Raw genomic sequence first — 23,416 nt, 5'->3', positions numbered from 1 at the left:
GCTTGGTGGTGGAATGAAAATGAAAAATTATGAAAAATACCTAGATGGTATCCTTTTAATAACATGGAGCCCGTCATACATAGGCAATACATCTTTAACTGTCATCCTCTTATTTGCTCTCATTTGTGGTGTTACTGGTATTCGAGGTTGGTTGGCCTCCTGGAAGCCCCTCCCCATGTTACAGCTCCATTCAAGAAGGTTTTATATTTTTCATTGCCGTTGTGTCTTTTGAGGGAGTAGGAGGTGGAGGATGTTTAAAATTTTTAAATCTTTAAAGGCAGAAATTAAAAAGTTATTATGACAAAGCACCAAGTCAGGATGCTTTGAATTCCATAATGGTACAAATTCAAGTACACAATTTTGAAGGGAAAAATCTTCCCTCTTAACAGTTTTTGGAACAATAATAGATTATATGCATATTAAGTAAATAAGAAAAACCTTAATTTATCAGTGCATTTTGCATAATTGAGAATGTGTATAATCCAGAATCACAATACTTGGGCTCAAATTCCTGCTCAACCGTTCATTAGCCGTGTGCCCATGAGCAAGTTTCTCAACTTCTGTGGGCCCCAGTTTCCTTATCTATAAAGTGATCTGCCTCGTAGAATCAAATGGGTGCCCAGTACACAAAGCACTTAAAACAGCAGCTGCAATTATGATTCCCGTGATCCAAAAACTTCACATGCCTTCTGAAAAAATTTGGTCACAATGTACATCTTCGTTTGAGGTCAAGTACAGAGGTTCTGATGTCAGCCATTAAATTTAGCATAGAAGTGTTAAAGTGCAAGCTGTCTTTATAATCAATGTTGCTTATATCCCAAAACTAGCTATGTGTTATTTATTAACTGGTACTCTTTCCATAACTGTCTTCCAGTGTATTTTTAAAGCATAGCCTGTCCGGGCATTAAATGATTAATAAATTGGGGGAGGGGGTGGCATTGCTTTTCATGGACCAAAACAAACCAGTGTAATCATGCTGTGTTCCAATTAAATACATCCTTTTTGAACTGTGAAATGAGAATGTCAGAACATCTGATCTTCTAGTCTTCTGCTTTAAAGCATTGCTTCCGCCATTTGTGCCCACTAGAACAGAGACCTAGTAAAAAGGCAGTAGCTTTTACACCAGCTAAGAGATTTTATTGCTAGGATGATTTGCTTAGCATGTTTCCACCGTAGTATAAGCAAAGACCTCTTTTCTTTCATGCCCCTATTCTTTACAGTATTGAGAATTTTGTGGTAATAGGGTTTCAAAAACATGTACAAGACACTAATTTTAATCTGTGTAAACATACTAACGTCAGAATTGACGTTTGTCTCCTCTGAGTATATATTATTGTGCCATTGACTCTTAAGTTTTTAATAGAAAAGAAATAAAATGTGCCTTGGGGCTGTGCAGCCCTGAAATTCAGGTGCTTTTGTGTCCCTATTCAGATATAATCTCCTTCTCTGCAGTCCCAAGACACAAGTGTTAAGTAAATAAAGGGACTAATAAGACTATTGTTTACATAATTATAACCCTGTCAGAAATAGGGACCTCTGTTGAAATATGTGTTGAATGAAGATTTGATGATGACCAGATCTGTGGGGGGGGGGGGAAGTTACATAAATGAGTAGGAGCCACCTAGTATCATTTAATTTAACAGACAGACAGACGTGGCTTAACAGAAATACAGAAACAGGATTCTCCTGTGAAGCAGAACCACCTCAAAAATGTGGACAAAAGAAATGCATAGACTTGTCAGGGGTGATAGGAAAGAAGGTCCGGGGGCTGGTGATACTTGTGTTCTCTAAAAGATGGAATTCGGTGTGTAGTTCCTTATGTCTTGTGTGGACCTCTGAAGAGCACACAGATGTGTATAGTATGAGAGCTTTATAAAATCTCTTTAAAAACACTGGTATGATTTCTCTTCCTAAACTGGTTACTTACAGTTGCTTCTCTCAAGTAGAAAAACTGCTCTGTCGGACTCCTTACCAGTCTTCAGTGTGTTTGGCGAGAGTAGCTTTCCATGTTTGTAGAAAATACACAAATAAATGACAGGAAGGCTTCTAACATACCTTATCAACAGTCCACCAGCTCACATTTTAAGGTGCAACCTAAAAGTGTTGATAATACTTTCAGTTACGTAAAATTAGTGTATTTGTTTTGCGTCATTATTCTAATTATCGTTGGGAAACTGATTTTCATGATTCTGTTTAGGTCAAAAATGGCTTGTTAGGTTTCAGAAAAAAAGAATTGAATGTGTTAAAAGATCTTGATGTCATTTTTTTAAATCTCAAAAAAGAAATTACTTTTCATTTAAAGAGAATCTGCTTCCTGCTTAAGTGGCTAATATTTTAATTAAGTTGGGAGTGAAGTTTTTCTGAGTGTCTCCTGATAAACTCCCTCTTTTATGTTGATGGTAATTAAACAGATCCCTGAGGACACCGTGGGCTCTGCGCAAGGCCCATGCTAATTGTCAGACATGAGACACTGACCAGTTGGTTTGCTCTTGAATAGTCCGCAGCGTGCTGTCAGCGCGGCAATTTTATTTTTATGTATTGTGAGCTGTCGTCAGGGCTAACTGGGTGCCATTGTGGCTGAAGATGTTGCGCAAATTGAGGCAGATGGCTCAGATTCAGACACGTGTCATACAGAAAGGGGAAAGGGGATTGGCCCTGCAAAGTGGGGTCACAGCAGGTCACAGACCTGCTCTACACTTGTTAGTGTTTTCAAAAGCTCATGTGCGGCAACTTTGTTTTTCTCCAGTCATCCCTGCAGTCAAACCCCCTCCCCCCCCAAATGTGTGGAACATGCTCCATGTGGAAAATGGAGGCCTAGGAGGGTACCGTCCTCTTCCTTCATGTCTCTGGGGCTCAACTGTGCGTGCAGAATGAATTAGCAGGATTGACAGAAGTTCATTGTGCCTCCAACGGCTTTTCAGTCAATTGCAGTGCTTAAAAGGCTAGTTTTGCTTTTAATTCCATGTAATTAGTAGATTCTTCATGTCTTGGAATTTAGTAATGGAGCCTTAGACCTCAAGTTTCCTCTATTCTAAAGCAAAAAGAAGTATCTAAAGTTCTGAACATTAAAAAATCTAAAAAGAGAGAGTGTGGTGTTGCACCTGGCTGTTATGTGATTTTGTTACATGTCATCACCATCATTAGAGATTGAATTTGAATATCTTAACATGCATGCTTGAATTTTTGAAATGATATGAGTTTTATAATGTCCATAAAATTACCTCACTTCTTGCATAATCATTTTCACATATGAGGAATTAAAATTTCAAGCTCTTTGAGAAAAGTACCTTTTCTTAATATGTTTTAAAAATACAGTGGTTTATTTTAAATGGCCCTATGCATGGTGAAATGTTGAATATCAAATGAATGATTCCCAATATATATTAATGGAGAATTATTCACATATACCCGTTGTCCAAACTCGTAAGTAAAATAGACTTCCTTTTCTTGTTCTGTTCTAGCAGTACACTAAAATCACCTGCTCGTGGTAAGCATGGTGCTGGGCAGCTTATTGATTTTTCAGAATGCTTGGCTTTGGGTTTTTGGCAGTAGGGACCCTGTAAGAAATTACTGAGAAAACAATTATTTTAAAATGTGCCGTCTCCTTTCCCCTACCCCCATCATGATAAAAGCCCTCTCTTTTTTTTTTTTCAGGTTTGCAGCTAAAACTGTGCACAGTGGGTCATTGATGCTCGTCACTGTGGAGCTGAAGGAAGGCTCTACAGCCCAGCTTATCATCAACACAGAGAGAACCGTGATCGGTTCTGTTCTGCTGCGGGAGCTGAAGCCTGTCCTGTCCCAGGGGTAACCTGCTTGCATCTGGACTTCAGAATCTGGCACACAACAAAAGTGCCTGGCATCCACTACTGCTGCCTTTCATTTATAATAATAGCCCTTCCATCTGGCAGCAGGGGAAGAATACACTCTTGACATTCTTGTCTCCTGCTTTAGAATGCTAGTGTGTATCTATCATGTATGCAATACTTTCCCCCTTTTCGCTTTGCTAACCAAAGAACATATATTTTACTGTCAGTTTTCTCAACTCTTGAATCCATGTGGCATTTTCTCTGTCCTTCTCCTGTTCCTTCTCTTTTTTCACAACGATGGACATGAATTGGGTATTTTAAGGTCATTGGAAATCAGCCTCTCTCCCAGTGTAAGCAAAAATTAGCTTAGAAATAGTCTAAACAGCCTCTCAGCTTGGTATCTGAAAATTGGGTAGCACACTTTTTAGAATTAAAAACAACAAGATCTCTGCAAAATTTTGTTCTGTGAATTGCCTGGTATTGTAATTGGTTATTGACAACACTCATCATGAAATCATCTCTGAATAATAAACTAGCATACGAATAACATTTGTGTTTGTATTTTTAATGAGAAACTGTGTGTAATCCGAAAGTTCATAGGCTGATCTTTTTTTATTTTAAAGTAAATGGTTTGAGTATTATATTCTGCAAAGAAGCAGTCAATGGGGTTAAGTTAGTGAAAGAAAAACCATTTTCAAACCCAGGTGGATTTTCTTTTCTTTTTTTTTTTTTTTTTTAAAGATTTTATTTATTTATTTGACAGAGAGAGAGACAGCCAGCGAGAGAGGGAACACAAGCAGGGGGCATGGGAGAGGAAGAAGCAGGCCCGATGCGGGGCTCGATTCCAGGACGCTGGGATCACACCCTGGGCCGAAGGCAGACACTTAACGACTGAGCCACCCAGGCGCCCCACCCAGGTAGATTTTCTAATTATGTTATAGAGTAGTTAACTCCAAGAAAAAAAATTGGTATATTTAATAACAGTAGCAAAAATCATCATGTTGTAAAATAAAATGTCTTTCTGTGCAATCTTGATTAGTAGAGATCAGATTATAAGGCATATTAAACCTGGTGAATAAATTCTTTGGATCTCATTGTTCCTTTACACATCTTGATGCCCAACCTAGATGGACTGAAATACCTTTGGAAACTAACCAGTATAATCCTCATTGTAGAAATTTTAAAAACCAGTTACAAAATCAACATATTCTCACTTTTGCAGTCTTTATTTTGTTTGCTAACTTAGGCAAGTCACTGTTTTTAAATAAGGTTGTTCTATAACCAGGAAACTTTTTTCTAGGTCTTTTATGCCTTTTTAAAACCAGTTGAAATTTTATTTACCTTTCTGATATAAGGTAATAGAGAGTATATGCTAGTCAGTTCCCTTTCTGTAAAGCCACATAACAATTTTTAAAAAGTATAAAGAACATACATTGGTGGAAGCACTGTAGAACATATATAAAGAGGAAAAAAAACCCAGAATGAAACATTCTTGGAAAATGTATGTCGAGAAGAACAAAACAGACCTGAAAAATTAAATTTTCAAGCTCATGAGCTGGAGAGAGCAAACAAGATTGTTGAATTGTCCTGCTCTTGGCACACAGCAGTTAATCTGGGGGAGAAGTAGAACTGTGGGAGTCTCGTGTCCGACCTTGCCCTGGAGCCTTACAGCCATGGCACTGCCAACACCCACAAGCACCGCTGTAAGTGCAACCAGTTGGCATTTCCATTATTAATCCTGTTTCTCGGGGCTTGCTTCACAACTTGGGGGTTTTAAGTCACCAACTTTTGGAAATGTTATAAAGAATTTGACAGGCTAAATACCTGTTTTCTGAAAAACATTTACACTTAATGCATCAAAGCAGAGGGAAAATGTATGTTGTGATGTAGACAGCTTTTTGTTTCCCTTAAATGAGGGCACTTATCTTTGAAAATAGGTCACTCAGCTATGTATTTGGAAACTAAGGAAACTGCAGTAGAACTTTTTTTTTTTAAAAAGATAAATTTTTGATAGCTAACTTTGAGATTTAAAATCTATACTAAATCAATAAAATAAAGCAGTATGCTAACCGTTGAAGCCATTTTAACATCAATAGTTTGATATCATTAAAATATTTTTCATATAAGTGAAATTAGAAAAATGACCAAAATCCCAAGTTTAAGATTGGGGATGGGGGGGTTCCTTCCTTTTTTGGTACAATGTTTCATAGTTCCTTACTTCATATTTCCTTTAACTTTATCATAATCCATGATTATCTCTAAATTGTTCCATTGAGTCGAGTTAGTCAATGTTGAATTCTTAATTCTAGCTATATTTTTTCATTTTAATGTCCACTTAATGGGACATTTTATGTACACCAATCTTGAAGAATGGCTCTCATAGTATATTTCAGACTAAGCCTCATTTTTGGTATCACATTGCCTCATTTTCAGTATCTCATTACATTTGCTTTGTTTATTACGAGAAAAGGAGAATGTTTTTATTCTGAAGAGACTATAACAATGAACTTATCAAATTAAAATACTTGATACTTGCCCTTCCCAGGAACTATTTGCAAACATTTTGAATAACTTTATAATAGCTTATGAGAAGCTTGCCCTTATAACCTGTGGTTCATGTTAAGAAGATAGATATTACATTAGAGGAGACAAGAATCCAGAATGATGAATAACATAAAGGGAGGTTTTAAAAAGCAAAGTTTAGCTAGTTAGAGGAAAACCCAAGGTTTTTTACCTTCTTTTTTCCTCTCTGTAATCGCTCTAACATTATATGGGAATGTTTTTAAACAGGGAAAAGGGCCTCTTTTCACATAATGAGGAGGAAAAAGCCCTATGTTACAGTGCAAAATTAACAAAGCCTTACTGTTTCCTTTCTATTTAAAGATTGCATCCATGGTGAAACGTGAAGAACTGCGGTAACCATTATCAGGGGTTTAGTAAAATAGAAGATATGCTCTCTGCCCTGCCCCCAAGAAACCACAGTCCAATTGTCAAAAAATGAAGAAATAGGGGCGCCTGGGTGGCACAGCGGTTGGGCATCTGCCCTTGACTCAGGGCGTGATCCCGGCGTTACGGGATCGAGCCCCACATCAGGCTCCTCTGCTGTGAGCCTGCTTCTTCCTCTCCCACTCCCCCTGCTTGTGTTCCCTCTCTCGCTGGCTGTCTCTATCTCTGTCGAATAAATAAAAATAAAATCTTTAAAAAAAAAAAATGCAGAAATGGCAGTGTGGACTTCACCAAGTCAGTGATTTGCAAACAAACTTCACTTACGTACTAATACAGGCCCACCCCCTTCCCCACCCCCACTCACTTCCGGTGCTGGGTCTCGTGCTTTAAGTGAACTGTTAGCTCCCAGAGTCTTGCTGAACCCATCTCTTCACCTCCACCTCCCCTCTCCTCACACAGGTGACTGACCAGACCAGCCACTGGGTGTGCACTTCTTTTGTTCTTCTGTCAATTGGAGGTCGGTTAAATGAAAGGCAATTACTTTCTGACCATGTATTTGCTTTTTTCTTTTATCATCCTTTTCCTTACCTGCCTTCCAACTTGACCAGTTACCTCAAGAAAAGTTTTCATGATCACTTTCACTCTCTTCTTGAGATTTTAGAGGAACTAAAAAAAAAAAAAACAAAAAAAACACCAAAACCAAGTTTATGATAGTGTTATGATCCTAGATGAATGGAAATTGTGTTTAATAGAAAAACATGCCCTTAAGTGGGCCAGAATTTGTTCCTGGGATCTTCACAGTCTTTGTCTCCTTTCTTTATGTGACTTGCCGACAAATAGCGTTCAACGTGACTAAATGAAGGCTTTACTCTTTCTATCTTGGTAACACTTTTCCTACCACTTTTTAACTTTTATGGAGTAAGCACTACTTTAAGACCTGATCTGGTAAGTTAACTACCATGTGAAATTGTTGTTTGAATAAAAACATCTTAGATTTCACATGATCACTTGACCAACAAACTTGAAACATAGCTGTTTGAAAGCTGAAATTGTTTCTGGAAAGAGTTGTGAAGCAGCTGCGTGATTGTCAGATCCACCAGTAAGAACCATTGGGTTTAGGGAGAAGTGTTCACTGGGCTAAAGAGGTCTAAGAAGGTTCCACTGAGGCAGCGAAGCTGGCTAGTTCTTAAAAGTTGGATGGCTAGGAACTCAAAAGAGAAAAGAGTTCCTAGGAGTGGGAAAAGGAAGAATAGATTGTTCTCAACTTAGGCTTTTAGAATTTACCTTTGTACAAAGAGCAACATTACCCACACACCAACCACTCTGTACCCCTATTTCTCCCTTCTGTCCTCCCAGGCTGTCTCCCTGATGCCATCCCCCCAGGTCTACAGCTCAGGGGCTGTGGTAGGTCAGAGGAGGAACAAATGGTTGCCATACTATGGGTGGGGCTGCATTGCCCTTGGAAGCTGGAGACAGGAAAAAGAAGGTTGGGAACCAGTGAACTAGAGATCAGGAGAACTCAGCTTTGTTGGTTCTACTCTCCCACTTGTAAGCCAATTTTAGATATTTCCTTGGGGATTTTAGTTATTCCTATGCTTTTCAATTATTTCCAGATTCTAAAGTAAGTCTTTTCGGACTTCAAAGTAGCTAAAGAATATGAAATTGCATTGGTATCTATTTACTGGTTAAGTGATTGTGTGTTGAAGTGATGCCTAATCTCCCCCTCATGTCTGTCTTTCTCTGGAGCCAAATTGATGTACGTAGTCACTTGTACATTTAATTCCTGGCTGCTTCAGTAAATGTGTACACTGAAGACCCAAACCCCTCAGAATTCAAACATGAAATTATTACAACAGACTCAAACTTGTCTTTAATGACCTCCTGAGACACTGCTTTCTCATCTACAACCTTGAGCACCAGAGACACCAAAAGTGAGGCTGAAGTGGAGAAGAATTTTAAGTAATCTCCATGCCCAGTGTGGGGCTTGAACTCACAACCTTGAGATTGAGAGTCACATGCTCCACTGACTGAGCCAGCCAGGTGCCTCAGTGTGGTAGAATCTTTATTCTCAGATCTAGAGATGATTAGGAAGCCTAACTAGTAGATAATTCTGCCAGTGGGCTCATTCACGTAAACCCTTGAAGACTCCAGACACTGCACGTGTGCTTGGAGAGAGCAGGGAAGCCTCACCTTGCCCACACCTTTCTCATTAACTGGCCTGGGAGAGGTTGCCAGTGGGGGAGTTTCATAATATGAGAGGATGGGAGAGAAGATAGATGAGCTCTCAAATTGTAGCTCAACCAAGATTCTGGATTTGTTCCTCCTAGAAAAGCATCTTCTTACCCATGTAAGAACCAACTTTTNGGGGGGGGGGGGGGGGGGTTGTTCTTTAAGCAATGTGACGAATGTGAAGACTTGTGTTACAGTAGGGTCAACCATCTCCATGGATAACAGTAAGGAATTGTGAAGACTGTGGCCTACAAAAAGCAAGTACTAAATTATGCCTTTGCAAATTAATTAGAAAGGGTTGTATAAAGAGGGGCCCCTCAGCCTAAATTTAAACTCCCCATTTCTAATGAGTTCATTGTTACATGCTTATTCCCTTTGTTAGTAAACTGTGTAAAGTTAGGAATGACAACAAAGGGTAAGGCGTGAACCCAAACACTGCCCCGGGGAGGTTAATGCAGACTTTTGGGGGAAACCAAGTCCCCTTCCAACTTTAGGTTTGATTTTTGGCTGAAAAAATGAAGCTGTCCTCAGAGGGCCTTATACTGGCATCACACTGAAGTCGCCAACACCCAAGGGCACTCTTTCCATGACCCCAGAGCCTCCATTTTGCTCAGGCCTCATCAAAACCATAGGGCCTAAATAAAAATATTTTGTAAACAAAGTTATGGGCAGCTCAGTTTTCTAATTGAAAGTAATTATGATTTCTGTGCTGTGGTGTAATTACCTAAAAAAATGTTATTTGATGATTAAGATTCTGGAGTGAATTGTGTTCTTTGGGCTCTTGCACCGTTCCTCCATCAGGGACTTGGTTTCAGCGGTGTGCAGCTGCTGGAGCTGATTTACAGTGCCGCGGCTGTGGCTGGTCATAAATAAATCCTCTTATATAGTTGTTATGAACACCTGTTAGATCATCTGTCAGCAAAGCGCTGTTCACATTTATCATGGTGTGGTAGTTATTTTACCTCAATCCATTTCCAACTGACTCAGCCTCCATCGCTGGATTACTATTACCACACCATAATCGCTCGTTCCCACTCCATGTTACAACTTGCAGATAAAAGATTTCACTACTTGGCCAAATTTCATAAATAAAGGAGCAGTTCAGTGCAGTAAAAGTTTATTTTTGTCGTCATTTGTCACCCCATTATTCTATAAATCAAGTGGAATAGCACTATTGCCAGCTCAGGCGTTGCTGTCAGCCTTAGGCATGGAAATGGTCCGTTTCTTCCTTTTAGATGAGATGACATGTCTTTCAGACTTAACTGGCTTATGGCTTTGTTTCACCCATTTTATTTTATTACCCCTCCAGAAAAAAATCCTCGGGGAACAGGAAGACTTAGGAGTGAAATGGAAACAGAAAACACAGCCCCGCATGCTGCTTAGCTCAGTGATGTGCGTTTCCCCCCACCCAGTCATCAGGAATTGGCCACCAACCCTGCACACACTGAGTCCTTGACTGAGGATGCTTTTCATAAACTTCTGAGCACGTTGTAGGTTCTGTTTTGGAAAGGCCATTCCAATGTGGAATTACAGAGATTGAAATACCTGACGTATATCCTCAGAGAGCCTCCCGATGTGACAGGCTTTATGCAAAGACGAGTCTCGAGCTGGTTCTTTTCTAAAATGCATTGTAATGGCTCAGAGGCTTTGAGAGGGAATGGTCACCCCCAGGGAGCGTCTTACCCCTTGGAGATCTGTCAGCTCTGGAGCTTTGGAGGAAGAGTCAAGATTTATTAGCAAGTTGTGAACTCTGTCTCGGGCGTAAGTCTGAGGAAGGCAATGTCCCTTGCTTAAAAGGAAGAGGACAGAAAAACCTGAAGGGATGGGGTAATAGAAAAGGGTTTATAGTTGATATTATACTTCCGAGTTGGTTCTAATTCAACTTACATTCTTCATAGTCATTATGTAGCTCATAAATTCAATAAAGTGTTTTACTGTTACTATAAAAATGACAGGAGGGGGGTTTTATGTGGTAAGTTTCGTTAGTTGCTCTTCCTGTTTTATGTTGAAGTTCTCAGGCCATTATATCATTAAACTCCTTGGAGTCTGAAGGGCTCAGGCCCCTCCATTTCTTGCCTTTTGCACACTTGGCCGTGTCAGCCCAGGCTGGGTCAGGCCACCAGACACTTGGAGCCAACTGCAGTGGTGCCGGGAGAGCAGGGGGCTTTGTATCTGTTATTTCATGAGAAGTAGCTTCATCCTGTGATGGTGTGTAGCGAGGAGCCGAATGGCCTGGGATTTGGGGATGGCAGGGGGGACAGCTTAGACAGACTACTGGAGGGGCTCTAGAAATTTGGAAGAGTCTATCAGGAGCACCTGCTGGATGGGGTGTAAGTAGCCCAAGGCCCTCGCAGACCCAGAAACCGTTCCCTGTGTCAAGATTGGCCTGGGCACTAGACTGTGTACTTGTTAACCTTTGCATAGCTCTAAGTCCTTGATAAAGTTCTAAGCAAATGCAGAGTCAGAATCTTAACCGGGATTATTTGAAAGGAAACACCACTCTCTTTCGGCTGTTTTCTTTGATTCCAGAAGAAGCAAAAGGCACTTCTGCTCTAGGAAACTTTGCTTTCTCCAGATGTTTGTTTTGAACAAAATATCCACATGGAAACAGCAACTACTTATTCTCTGGCCAGAGTGCATCAAGGCCTTAATCTAAAGCCTCCCATCCATCCAGCTGTCTGGCATTTGCTATTATAGGGTACCAACAGAGAAATGAGGCTGTGGCTTTATCACTGCACCCTGGGTGACAACTTGATTTTCTGCTTTCACCGCAGGCAGCAGCAGCCCAACATGATGGGGCTGTTAATTTGTGCATTTCATGGTGTCTGTCAGGGGGGCTGGGAGAGGAGGGTTTCGGGGGGAAGGGAATGGAGCATGTCCCAGCCGCGGAAGCACCTGTCTGCATTGACGGCACAGAGCACTTCTTATTAGCGTGCAGGTCTCTAAATGCAGCCCAGGGATGACAGCCTGGCATCCCAGCACCCACACACTGTGACAGGCGCCGGCAGCCGGTCCCATTGTTTGCCCTTGATGAGCATGTCATTAATGGAAATGGAAGAAAGTGAGGGCCACATCAGTATTCAAATAGCCTCTATTCTCTCTGCCATTCACCCGGCTGGCTCAGCCTGCCGCAGATTTCCTTCTGCAAGCTCCTCTTAGACTTTTTTTTTTTTTGGTAACAGATTTATTCCCGTTGCATACAAATCCTTTCCATGTTGTTCCTGGTTTCTTCCAATCCTGTGTTTACACCCACCTCTTTAGGCTGGATTTAGCTAGATCAAAGGAGATTTGGGCTCTTGTATATTGCAAAGGTCTAATTAGCAAATGCATGCTCTTTACAGCCAAGAAAATGCATGTTGCTACTTATGGAACCTATTTCCTGTGCCTCCTGAATCCTGCATCTTCTCTTGGGGGGGGGGGGCTGCTGTGTCCAGCACTCTCAGAAATATCTGTTAGATTTGGGTAGCACGGAATACAGAGAATCTGACTTCTTCAAAAATGGCTGGCATGGAAAGCAATATTTCCCTTTCTCAAGCTTAGTAAATTAAAGAGAAAGCAAGGAAAGTGCCCAGTAGTGTACTTGGGTGGGAAAGAACTGTATGCACATGATTATTTACAGCCAAGTAGAGAGTGACTAGATCCTAAATACATGTTTCCGTCCCTACACCCTGTGTTGGTCTGTTTGCTTAATAATGTAATTAGTGCTCAGAGGGAGAATATTGACGCTGCTGCCAGCAACCATTGCTCTTCTGCGCGCTTCCAACCCAGTCCTGTTGCCCACCTGGCTTCCGCACTGCCTAGTTTGGTAGCTTCAGCCATGCGCTTACACACCCTCACTCCTGTCCACACACCCCTCCAAGCACCCTCTGCTAATATAACCCCAGCTCCAAATTCCCACCCCCCAACCCCCTGCACACACTATCTTTGTCCTGTGTTTGCCAGGCTCACATCTTACACATTCAGATGGAATGTTCTTAGATGAAGGCAGCAGTGAAAGACCACCTCTAATTTCTCTCTGACCTTTTAGTAAGGAAAGGTCAGAAGAACTGCTTGCCGTGCATTTCCCTAGCAATGTCCCTTATCTGGTATTAATCTGTCAGTGAGTAGGGCCCCGACTCCCTAAGACACCACCCATCTTCCAGACCCGTCTTTCCTCACAAACGCCACTGCCGGGTGCCTGGATGGAGAACTCAGGGCGAGCTCCTCAGCAGGGCAGTGTCCTCTGCTTACATCCGTAGCCGAACAAAGCAATTCTGACTTCACCAGGCTCTTTTCTCCCCGAAACACAGCAACTCTTTGAGAGAAAGAGCCATGACTTTATTCCAACCCTGCTGTCTCCTAAGAGAGGTGCTGAGTGGTCTGGCTCAGGGTGGACTTCCATGAAATTGTTCCTATCCATGGTATCATGGCCCCTTGATGGTTCTGGGGGATCCAAGAACAGATTTTCTCAGGTGTTTACCAGACAACCTACAGAATCCCCCAGCTCTTTCCCAGTAGAAGCCCAGAGGGGTGATTATGGTTTAAAAAGCAAAGTCATAAATTGGGCTTTCTCTACTCACTTGCTTTGTAGCTGAGGGAATCCACAGAGAGCAATTTAAAAGAAAAAGAAACAGGCTGAGAAAAAAAATTGCAATGCTTTAGCCTTAGTGTCAGAGTGATAGAAAATAATTTTCACATTTGATTAATTATTAAGAGATCTGTTTAATAAAATATAGAGAGAGCATTTTGTCTCTCCACAATCATTAGTATGACCCTGGACCCCTATTTTGGAGGTGAACAAAAAGCTATTGAGGTATAACAATAAATTTTGTCCCCAAGGGTTTTTGCAGAAGTGGCCACAGGGCCGTCCTGACAGATTTAAGGCAGAAATCCCACAGCTGACACTGAAATGTGTCAAATCCAGTGGCTTCAGTTGGCAGGTCGCACTCGCCAGCCTCACCCAGACATGTGAATAAAGCAGAATCATTGACCTAGAAAGAAACTGTGCGTTGGTAGGGCTTTTTTCTTCTTGTTTTATTTTTTTGGAAAATGGTCTCCCTAAAACATAGATTCAAGTGTTTAGTATTCTTGGTAGCTTACTTTTTTCAAATGCAGAAAGTCATCAAGGAATTCTATTCTTTTTTTGAATGAGTTATTGTCAAAAAACACAATTTCTCTGTCCATGACTCCCTTTGTTTTATCAGAATTTAAATAGGAATATCAGATCGTATAAGGAAATATCCTATTAGAATCAGATTTCTTTTTCCCCAGAAAAAAAAATTTAATTTTATCTTGAAGATTAGTATGTAGAGCATTCTATTCAACCTCGTGCATCTGAAGTGGGTAACCTCATTTAATTAGTTATATGAATGTACATATTAATTTTAAAAATGCTGAAGAGACATTTCCAAGTTTGGATTTTTGATGCACTTTGATTTGCTAGTTATTTTCAACTACTGATTATGCTCTACAGACTTGGCGGCAGGAAGCAATCACAGTCAGGCGTGGAGCTGCTCCAGCTGATGTCATCTTCGTTCCCTCTACTGCACATTTGCAAGGTTCACAGCTTTCCCATTCAGGTGGATGTTCCTCTGCTGAAGGCACCAGTGAAAGACCTCCTCTAATTTCCTTCTGACTCTTCAGTGAGAAAGGACAGCCCTTGCCTGTGGGGGGGTGCCCTGGCAGCGGGGCACTCTCAGGCTGTGCCGGCAGGGCTAGAGTGAAGGTGCCTGGGCCTACGCCTCCTCAGCCTGCACCTGTGTCTCTAAACGGCCCACCTATTTTGAAGACAGATTTATTAGACCTTCTGGAAGGAATTCCTGAGCCCTTCATCTGCACATGTTTTCACTCTCTTAGCAAAGGCCACTCCTGTGAATGGAAAGCATAGCGTGGAAAACACGTTGAGGGATGGGGTGAAGGGGGTGAGGGAAACAATTTGGTCTTTCAACCTCCTGCCCCTTCACCTCAGACATTGGTGGGGAGCCCTTGTGATATTGGGAGGTTAAGTGATGCCAGCGCTGTTACTACGGCCACATAGTGATCTACTGGGACCAAGAGCGCAACTATCATTCTTCCCTCCCTGGACCCCTAGGAAGCAGAAGATTTACAAGCTCCAGAGGTAAACAGGGAGAAAGAATTAAAATCTTTGTTCATCTTTATTACTTATCCAATGTTTCTTCTATATTTGTATTTGTTTTATAAGGCACTCAATATATTATACAGGACAGTAAATACATATACATGTGCAGTTATATATATAGTGTCCCATGCACATATTAGTAATAGATTATAAGTAGTCATACATGTGTATAATATACAGTCAGCAATACGTGATCCAATTTACAAATAAACGTATACACTGGAATCGACTCAATCAAAAGTGCCAGGAGACCACAGGACCACAGTGTGGCTCCCAGCATGCACTGCTCTTCGCTGCCACAACAGTGAGCCCGAGGTGGAGATGAGTAGGCAGAGAGGCCTCTGGAGGCACCAGGGAGTTATTTCTACTTCCCAGACAAAAATCAGACTTCTCTGGGCCTCTCCCACCCCTCACCCTTTTTTCCTCAGGGCACTTTAGAGAGCAGTCACTGTTTGGGCACCTTAAGGAGAGGCGCAGGGAAGAGGGTGATTCCTCCCCAGCAGGTTCACCAGGCGGGAACTAATTACAGCCCACTTCCAAGAAGTTGGGAGGCAGGGCGCAGGAGGGGGCGGCCTCTTGGCTGGAGGAAGGGGGGGCCATGCGGAGGGTGGGATGGCATCTGGATCCATCTCATTAGGAGTGAGGAATGACTCATGATTCACAAAAGGTCATTGCCTACTGAGGTAGATAAATTACCTATAAGCCTTCAGCAGAGTTGGAGGACCTATTTGGTAAGGAAGTTTTCATTAAATCAAAGATTTTATGGCTTCTATTTTGTTGCATAGGAAAAGGGAAATAATTACTAATTGACGAAATAAGTGCAGGGAATAAAAAAGTGTAATGTTATTCTAATAGGCCTTGTCTTGGTCTTTAACTTTTCACTTGCAAGCAGCATTATTTTTTTACTCAGATGTATAAAAATCATCCACACTGAGAAAGTGGAACCAATTGCAGTTAAACAATTGAGGGGAGCACTAACCAATAATAGGATAGGCTTTAAAATGCCATAAATATTGTTCCTTTTTACTGTGTTTGATTTTTGATGATTCCCATAACCCATTGGTTAAGATTAAATAGACATGTTCTTAGGTATTACTCAAATACATTTTAGTGCTAAACTATATAAAGCAGAATATATATATTTGCCCCCAAATTGCCTGTTAGATGAGTTTCTCAGATGGGCCCCTATTTTTCTACTGACATTTCCATCTTGGGAAACCTCCCAGATTATAGGAATAGTAACACTGAAATTAAAATTTCTCGAAGGGTGAATTTAATGTAACCTATTGGGGTATCAATGTAGCTTATATTAGGCAGATTTTCATGGGATAACAAACATCGGAGTCTTTCTGTCAGCGACGTGTTTACCCCTCACATTTACACGGCCACAGGGATTTCTTTTTCATAGGATTCCCGCCTTTTTACCCTCAATTAAATCGGTTTTGGAGAGGATTTGTGCTCTGTGAGATTCATTGGCTCTCAAAAGTAAATGATAGAGAAATATGGAAAATAGCTAAGTGGAAAAGGAAAACAGTAGATTCACACTGATTGNTTCTCACCTTTTGTTCCTTTTTTTTTTTTTTTTTTTTTTTTTTTTTTAAGCTCTCTTCCCCAGATGGAGGGCCTCCTCTGCTTGGCCTTCAGCTGATCATTTTTGTAACCTTGTTCCCTCGCCGCAGCGGGGTGTGCGGGGCCCCATGTTCACCCCCATCCCAGCGATGGGAAATCCACAGCTCCGTGCAAGGGGATGGTGGGCAGGCTTCCCGGATGACCGGCTCCCAGCACTGGTAGGAACGTCCTCTGCAGGGACAGTATGGGATGAGAAGGGAACTGAAAAGTCACTAATAAGGTAAAATGCCCAGCATGGTGCCTGGAGCTTGTCAGCCACCAAATTATTAACATCATATAAAAAGATCCAAGTAGTGGGTGTTGCCCATTATAGACAGGGAGAGAAGCGGAGTTAACTAAGTGCATAAGAAAAATGCAAACGTTATGGGCTGTATGTGGCCTGCTCCCCTTTATGGATTTTTCCAAGAGCCCCAGTCCCCAGTTTCCCTGAGTTCTCTATCTAGTATAATTTTAGTAGTATCAAATAATGACATTCTTAACCATCTCTCTAGGGAGACTATTCTATCCTCCAGTAGATCTCACCGTCAGGGAATTTTTGTGGGTAACTATTTAGCAACTTTTTTTTTCTCTGAATTTCTTCCCACTGGAACTCTGAGTCTTGAAAATGAACAAATGGTGAAACACCCTTGTTCGAGTGTGACCCTCAAGATGCCAGATGGCTGCCAGTGACATTGGTGGTAGGCATGTCATTGACTTGCTTCACCACCCAGTGAGAGACATCCATCAAACTGCCCTAGTGCCCAGGCCTCAGTTTCTTCGGGAGAAGTTGTAAAGAACGAAGGTGAAGTAACAATCCCTTTAGTATCCCTATTCCTCTGGCTGGACTCAGCACCAATCGGCACAACACTGCATTCCGGCCCGGGAGCATCACCCAGTGTCTGGGCCGCAGGTATCCCAGACAGAGAAGTGCCCTTGGTAAGTTCTTCCTCCTCCTGTCATAGTTAAACCCTGTACAACACTTGGGATTTCTCCACTTACATAAATAACCCAATTTCTTGTCCACCCTGTCTTCAAGGGTTTGTGCCTACCCTCTGTGACTTCTGCCACACAAGAAAAGGAGTCCCCCGAGGGGACTCCGACCAAATTTACCAAGGTGGAGTGGAGTTTCCTGAACCACTGAAGAAATAAGAATCCTAAAAGGCCTTTTCAGAAATTGAATGACTCTTGAGAAATCTCCTCACTTGACTGTTTTGCCCCAGGAAAATTAACATTGCATTACCCTACCTACCCTCTCCTACCCTGTTTTGAAAAGGTAGGAGATAGTTCACTTTTAGAGTAATGGACATCCTGTATTTACTTTTTATGCCACAAACAATGCATTTGGTATTGAGTTGAATAGGGCTCCAAGAGAAAATACAATTAATGAATAGTCACAAGGTTGCTAATCTGATCAATGCTGGGTGATAGGACATTTAATCTGATTGTCTGTGGCCACAACTGCACAGAGCCTGTGGCGGCAAAGAGGACCACGTTGGCTGCCAGGAGCATCTGCAGATTAGTAATTACTTGAGGGGCAGGGGCTCTGATGAAAATAGATGTGGGGAAGAGAAAAGGTGTCTAGAGGGAGGAAAGGAGCTGGCTGGAGGAATCTAACTCAGGGGGGTTATCCCACAGAAAGTGTGGCATGTTTTATGCCAGTAACCCTGGATACACCCCCATATTCAAGATGAAAATGAAAACCAGAAACAGTCTTCATAAATCCCACATCTCATTCAGGAAGACTTACGGACCACAGCAAAGGAAGCCACACAAGGTGGCAGAGAGTCCCACCATTACTTAGAGAAGTCCAGGGGTGTGGCCGTGGAGGGAGGGCTTCCCCTGTCAGAGGCACTGCTCTGGCTGAGGGGGTGGTCCACCCTGTTGGCCACAACCATAGTGATTATCAGTATACAGCCTAAAAACGTGGACTCCTCTGCTTGCCAGAGATCAAAACATGCCAAATGTCTAACCACTGCTCAGGCCAGCCCTGCAATGCCTCACAGCCAGTGGCAGAGGGAGAAGGCCAAGGGACCTTCCTCAGCATCTTTGGCCATGCCCCCAGAGGTCGTGTGTAGGATCAGGAACAAACCTGAAGCAAGCTAGCCAGGCTGGGGCTGACTCTCATACTCCTGACCTGCCCTTTGCCCTCTCAGATCTCGAGGACACTCTCCTGTTCTTTGCAGGGGTCAGTGGGCACAGACCTTTGTGTAGACCCCAGCAGATGGCTCAGTGTCCTCTCAAAACCATGTTTCCATTCACAGCTGCATCATGAGCAGAGCAGGGATTCCTGGTTGTCACCTCCTCCTGTCCCACCACGACTTCTGTCTTCCTAGCAAAATGCATCAAACACCTTGAGACAGGAGTGTTACAGCGCAGATGTATGGCACTGAAGACTGCAAGTTCCCTGACTTCGGGGGCTCCTACCTCATTGAGAGAATAAGACACAAAAACAGGTGCTTATCCGGGAACAGCCCAGAAGGTCCTTGACTCCCCGTGTTGACTTTTTTGCAGTCCTCAGCACCGAGGCCCTTCATGGCCTTTTCCAAAAGTGTTCAAAGGCCTCCATTATGCCCAACCAGCATGGGTAGCCCTCCACCCTCGTTCCTTAGTGCACCTTATACTTGAACCCTTCATAGCCCCTCAGCCACATTTTGATCAATGTTGCAGCTAAATGTGCAAACCGTCACGCCAATATCTGACAGACCGTTGGGAGCCCCTGGCTGCCAGGCTGACTGTGAGGTCAGTGGCAAAACCCAGAAGGTGTTTGCTCAGTGCCTGCTTGGGGCTCCGGCCCTCTCCATTCTCTGCCCGCAGACATTCCCATGCTGGCTGCTGTCCCTGGCCGCTGGGACTTCACCCTGCGTTTACACTGGTGCCAGACAGAAGGGAGCTGGGGAGGGCTCCCAGGAAGTCCCAAGACAACCACTACATGGGAGAAAGAGCCGGTCTGTCAGCAACTCAGTGGCTGCTTTGTTGGTTCCTCGCTCTGCCAGGATGCCCCATTCTGAGCTAATGAACAGCTTAAGTGTGCAGATGAGGAGAAAAGCGGGGAGTGTAAGCCCTGATCGTGAAACAATGTCAGCAATACAGGAGGCTGCCTGAGTGGGAAAACAGCTCGACCTAAAGAGTCCTTTCAGATGCCCAGTTTTGTTCTGAAGTTGCCTGTCCGCTTGTCTCCTCTTGTTTTTCTTTTTGCTTTTAAAACCATTACAATCAAGCATTTATGAAATATTGAGGCCAGGGGAAGTACTTCTATGAGCTATTCAAGCCCAAAAGCCTCAAAGAAGGAGGATGGGATGCTGATGGTCTAATTGATTTTCTTCTGGAATAAAATTAAAAGGAAGGCAGAGAGTAGCAAACAGCACTCACCTTTATTGCACGCCTTGGAGCTTGGTAAATAGAGGGCAATGCTTCAGTGTTTGGTTTAGGGTGAAGGAGGAGGGTTATTATGAGAAAATGAAAAACAATTAAGTTGTGGGCGAGCGGGGGTGGGGGTGGGGTGAGAGGCGGCGGTGGCTGGGTGAGACTCCAACCAGGCTGCTCCAAGGAGGCCCTGCCTCTGGCGTCTGGCACCGAGGCTGGGGGACAGCCTGCTTTTCCTCTGAAAAGTGTGGCCCCTCTTTGACTCCTGGCCTCTGCCCTCAGGCCTGTGGGGCCAGGCGTTTCCCTGGTAGAATGTAAACGAACCAGAGTCCTCTCCCTGCGATGGCTTGAAATGAGAAGCCATTTCTTCCCCATTAACTAGAAAAAGCCCACCCCTGTGAAACCTTGTTCCCAATGCCTGTGCACTGCTAATGGAATTTTTAACTCGACCTAACTGCACCTGAAGGTAATCAGCTCTGGGCCAGTTGTGCATTCGAAGTCCCTGTCAAGCTGACAGGAGGGCAGAATTAGATGGTTTGATAACATTTCTCTCCAGGGGACCATTTCAGCAGTGGTGGGGCAGGAGCCCCCGGGAAGGCTTTGTCCCATTCTCCCCGCTCCCCCTACCAAGATAGGGTGACGCGCCCCCAACTCCCGTCCTGATCTGGGTGCCCTGACCTCAGGGAACTGGGTTCTGGTTTTCAGAACATTATTTAGGCATTTTTCCCCCAGGGGGACAGAAAGTGTTGAGGTTCATGGTGTTAAGATATGGCTCTGCCCTGCGAAACCTTCTTCAAACAAGGGTGTATTTCTAGCAGGAAGCAATTTGTACATTCCAATTTTCTGTATTCACCCCAACTCTTGAGTCATAGAACATTTTTAAAACAGTGCCCAGTCTTTGAAAATGCCAGCCAGGTATTTTGAAGTTGCTTTGTACTCTTAGCATGTGACAGAATCTTCACGCAGGGAACTTTCAAGAAGCAAGAATTTCAAGTAAAAGCCTGAGGCAATTTTAAGAGGGACACTCTCTAGTCATTTGGGTAACTTTCCTCCCTCTTTCTCTCTCTCTTCTGTTTCTAATTCCATCTTAGAAGCTTGAAAATACAATTTTTTCCCTTTACCAATTTTGTGTTTTTCTATTTGGCAAACATTGATTCTTTTCTGTGTCCCAAATGGAGGTGAAATTAACTTGTCTGTCTGTTTCTTAAACAAAAATAAATAAACAACTTCAGTATGTATAGTCCCAGATCCTGCCAAACGCCTTTTGCGGTATGCCAATGTCACCGAGGAATGTCAGCTCAGCACCATGATTAGCATTTTACAATTGCTCCAGAGCCAAATGTTGAGAGAATAACAAATGCTGTTTTGTGCCCCATGAAAATTACAGTTGAAGAAAGGGAATTTTCCACTCATATAGCAAGAAATTAAAAATAGGAGTCCAGGAGACTAGGATCCAGATGACTTTCTTTCTTAGGTAACTAATTTTAAGATCAAAATTGAGGTCTCAAAAATGTATATAAGTTAATTTCATTTCGCTTTTTAAAAGCTTTCCTGTCTAAAGTTTTGTATTATGAGTTTACTCAAGGTGGATTTTTTTAACCCCATTTCCCAACTTAAAAATGTAATTGATGTTAATAAGGGAAAAGATGAGCCACAGGTGAAGGAAAATATTTGCCTAACACATCTGATAAAGGACTTGTATGTAGAATGTATAAAGAACTCTGACAATTCAATAAAAAGGCCAACAAACCAATTAAAAGGGGGCCCCCAAAAATGGAAAAGATACTTCACCAAAGAAGGCAAACAAATAGCCAATCAGTGCATGAAAATGTGTTCAACACCATTGAATATCAGGGATGTGCAAATTAAAATTGAAATGAGATCTCACTACATACCTATTAGAATTGCTAAAATTAAAAAGAAAGACCATATCAAGTGTTGGTGAGGATATAGAGGAACTGGAACTTTCTCATACCCTGCCAATAAGAATGCAAAATCATCCACCTACTTTGGAAAACTGCTCAACTGTTTCTTCAAATGCTAATTGCTTATTCATAATTGGCCCAAAGAGAAAACAACCCAAACATCATTAACTGCTGAATTAATTCAGAAATTATGGTGTATCCATTCAATGGAATTCCATGCAGCAATAAAAAGGAATGAATTAACAACACACAGCAATATGGATGTATCTCAGAAAAATCATTCTAAGAAGCCAGAAGACACAGAAGACTATACAAACTGAATGATTCCATTATTATGACATTCTAGAAAAGACAAATTTACATGGACAGAAAACTGATTCCTATAATGAGGCACAAGGGAAGTTTTTGGCCTAATGGAAATGTTCTATATCTTGATTGTGATAGTAGTTATACAACTGTGTACTCTTATACAAGTCGTCAAGCTGTATACTTTAAGTGGGTAAACTTATTATGTGTAAATTATACCTTGATAATTCTGACTTTAAAAAAATATTGTCAGGATGCCTGGGTGGCTCAGTCCATTGAGCGGCTGGCACTTGGTTTCAGCTCAGGTCATGATCTTGGGGTCCTGGAATCAAGCCTCATGCTCAGAGGGTACTCTGCGTGAGGATTCTTTCTCTCCCTCTCCCTCTGTGCCCTCCTCACTCGATGCACACTCTCCAAAATAAATAAATGAATCTTTAAAAAGGAAAAAAAGAAATTGTCAAGACTAGGCATGGTAGGCTGGGTAATGGCCCCCAAAGGTACCCATGTTCTAATCCTTGGCACCCGTAAATGTTGCCTTATACAATAAAAAAGATCTTGCAGATGTAATTCAGTTGAGGATCTTGAGATGGGGTAATTATCCATGGGGCCAATCATAAATGTCCTTATAAGAGGGAAGCAAAAGGAGATTTGAAGAGAAGAAGACCATGTGACAGGCAGAGTGCAGCGGAATCCAAGAAGGCTTGGGAGATAGAGGAAGAGGCTGCAAGCCAAGGAGTAAGCTTCCACAGCAGCTAGAAGAGGCAAGGAACAGACTCTCCCTTAGAGTGTGATCCTGCCAACACCTCCATTGGAGCCAGGTGAAACTGGTTCGGACTTCTGACCTCCACAACTATAAGAGAATAAATTTGTTTCGGTTTAAGCCACTAAATCTGTAGTAATTTGTTATAGCGCCTATAAACAACTAATACAGCAGTGAACAAACAATAGCTAGAACACAGGTTGCTAGAGACTTGCTCTCATTTAACAGGAGGCCTAATGGCTTAAATCAGCGTCTTCACATTTCACTATGGGTAAGAATCATCTGAAACGCTTTTAAAAATGTAGTGATTCTCAGCACCTCCGTTCCACCTTACTCTTATCTCCCCATCTGTGCC

General features: G+C 42.4%; 1 protein-coding gene and 1 long non-coding RNA gene across 4 annotated transcripts in view; both read left to right on the top strand.

The window, feature by feature from the left end:
- Positions 1-4,353, top strand: part of AP3B1 (adaptor related protein complex 3 subunit beta 1) — a 263,254-nt gene extending 258,901 nt beyond the window's left edge. For 2 of the 3 annotated variants that reach the window (XM_002920289.4, XM_034656410.1), the window contains one exon: positions 3,655-3,808. In XM_002920289.4, coding sequence (XP_002920335.1) covers positions 3,655-3,808 — 154 coding nt within the window. Of the gene's footprint in view, positions 1-3,654 lie in introns of all 3 variants that reach the window. The other variant, XM_034656409.1, reaches the window with a different exon arrangement.
- Positions 4,354-4,658: 305 nt separating this feature from the next.
- LOC117801520 lies at positions 4,659-23,171 on the top strand. The gene is made up of 6 exons (XR_004624108.1): positions 4,659-4,723; positions 5,411-5,509; positions 14,434-15,078; positions 16,702-17,643; positions 17,744-17,980; positions 18,969-23,171. It is a non-coding gene; the product is annotated as an uncharacterized LOC117801520 (long non-coding RNA).
- Positions 23,172-23,416: the final 245 nt, after the last annotated feature.

Source organism: Ailuropoda melanoleuca, chromosome 3, assembly GCF_002007445.2.
Source record: "Ailuropoda melanoleuca isolate Jingjing chromosome 3, ASM200744v2, whole genome shotgun sequence".
Lineage (NCBI taxonomy): Eukaryota > Metazoa > Chordata > Mammalia > Carnivora > Ursidae > Ailuropoda > Ailuropoda melanoleuca.
This window is presented reverse-complemented; position numbering and strand designations above follow the sequence as displayed.